The 1,492-nt window shown below is 36.9% G+C and overlaps 1 protein-coding gene across 1 annotated transcript; it reads left to right on the top strand.

The window, feature by feature from the left end:
* Positions 1–309: 309 nt before the first annotated feature.
* LOC120877005 (olfactory receptor 10AG1-like) lies at positions 310–1,248 on the top strand. The gene has a single exon (XM_040259310.1). It carries the CDS (start codon positions 310–312, stop codon positions 1,246–1,248), a length of 939 nt encoding a protein of 312 aa, XP_040115244.1.
* Positions 1,249–1,492: the final 244 nt, after the last annotated feature.

Below are 1,492 nucleotides of genomic sequence, written 5' to 3'. Positions count from 1 at the left end.
TGCCATTTTAATAAAAGTAAAATGGATAGATTTTGCTCTGCACACAAACAGATTCAAAATGAAAGTGCATAATTCTTAAACATATCACTTTTATTTAAAGTTAAACCTTGAATTGTAACTTATGCTTTTATATTTAGATTTTAGCATACATATTCTCAATTAAACTGCAGTTATGTTGAGTCCAGGATATAAAATACTAGACATTAATAGAGAATAGAAATCTTATGTACTGTTAATGATTCCCCTAAATCCCTTTAATTTATATAAATTACAAAACAAAAAAGATATCTAACTGTGCTATTTTCACAGATGGAACCTCAAAAATATCTAGTGAATGTGAATCTCACTTCAGTGATGGAATTTGTTCTTTTGGGATTTTCTGACATTCCCAATCTCCAAATGTTTCTTTTTGTGATGTTTCTGTTTACCTATGTGATAACTCTGATGGGAAATGGCATCATTATTCTCATAACCAGGACAGACCAGACTCTCCAGACTCCCATGTACTTTTTCCTCAGTAATTTTTCCTTCTTGGAAATCTGTTATGTGTCTGCCACTCTTCCTAGAATGCTCATAAACCTTTGGACCCAGAAAACACATATTTCTTTGTTTGCTTGTGCAACACAGATGAGTTTTGTCCTTATATTTGGAAACATAGAGTGCCTGCTTCTTACAGTGATGGCCTATGACCGCTACATGGCCATCTGTAGCCCCCTGCACTATCCTCTGGTCATGAACCCCAAAGTCTGTGTCCAGCTGGTGGCTGCCTGCTGGGTCACTGGCGTTCCAATTGAGATAGGGCAGACAAGCCAGATTTTCTCTCTGCCCTTTTGTAGATCCAACCAAATCAATCACTACTTCTGTGACATCCCCCCAGTGCTGAAGCTGGCCTGTGGGGACACATTTCTGAATGAGATGCTGGTCTTTACAGTTGCTGTGCTGTTTGTCATGGTCCCTTTTCTGCTGATACTTGTCTCCTACAGCAGAATCACCTCCATCATCCTGAAGCTGCCATCGGCAACGGGAAGAGCAAAGGCTTTCTCCACCTGCTCATCTCATGTCATGGTTGTGACTTTATTCTTTGGATCTGCAATCGTTACATATTTACGACCTAAATCCAGAAATTCTTCCAGAACAGACAAATTTCTCTCACTTTTCTATACTGTTATCACCCCGATGTTTAACCCCTTGATATACACTCTGAGAAATAAGGATGTCTTGACAGCCTTGAGAAAACTGATACCTTAATGTAAAGCATTAGAGGCTTGATTTAAATTCATTTTCTGTTTTCCGATTTAATTTTGTCATTGTATAATCAGAAATAGTTTGCTTTTTCCACATGATTAATAGATTTATTATGTTTTTTCATTCCTGGCCTTATTGTTTTATGCTGGATTTTCTAATAAATATCAGGATTATATTACGGTGTGTTGCTGATAAGAAACTATATTTAGGCAATCTTATATTCAGCCCACAAATTTACTGGTGATTT

Source organism: Oryx dammah, unplaced genomic scaffold (assembly GCF_014754425.2).
Source record: "Oryx dammah isolate SB20612 unplaced genomic scaffold, SCBI_Odam_1.1 HiC_scaffold_17, whole genome shotgun sequence".
In the NCBI taxonomy this organism is placed as follows: Eukaryota; Metazoa; Chordata; class Mammalia; order Artiodactyla; family Bovidae; genus Oryx; species Oryx dammah.
This window is presented reverse-complemented; position numbering and strand designations above follow the sequence as displayed.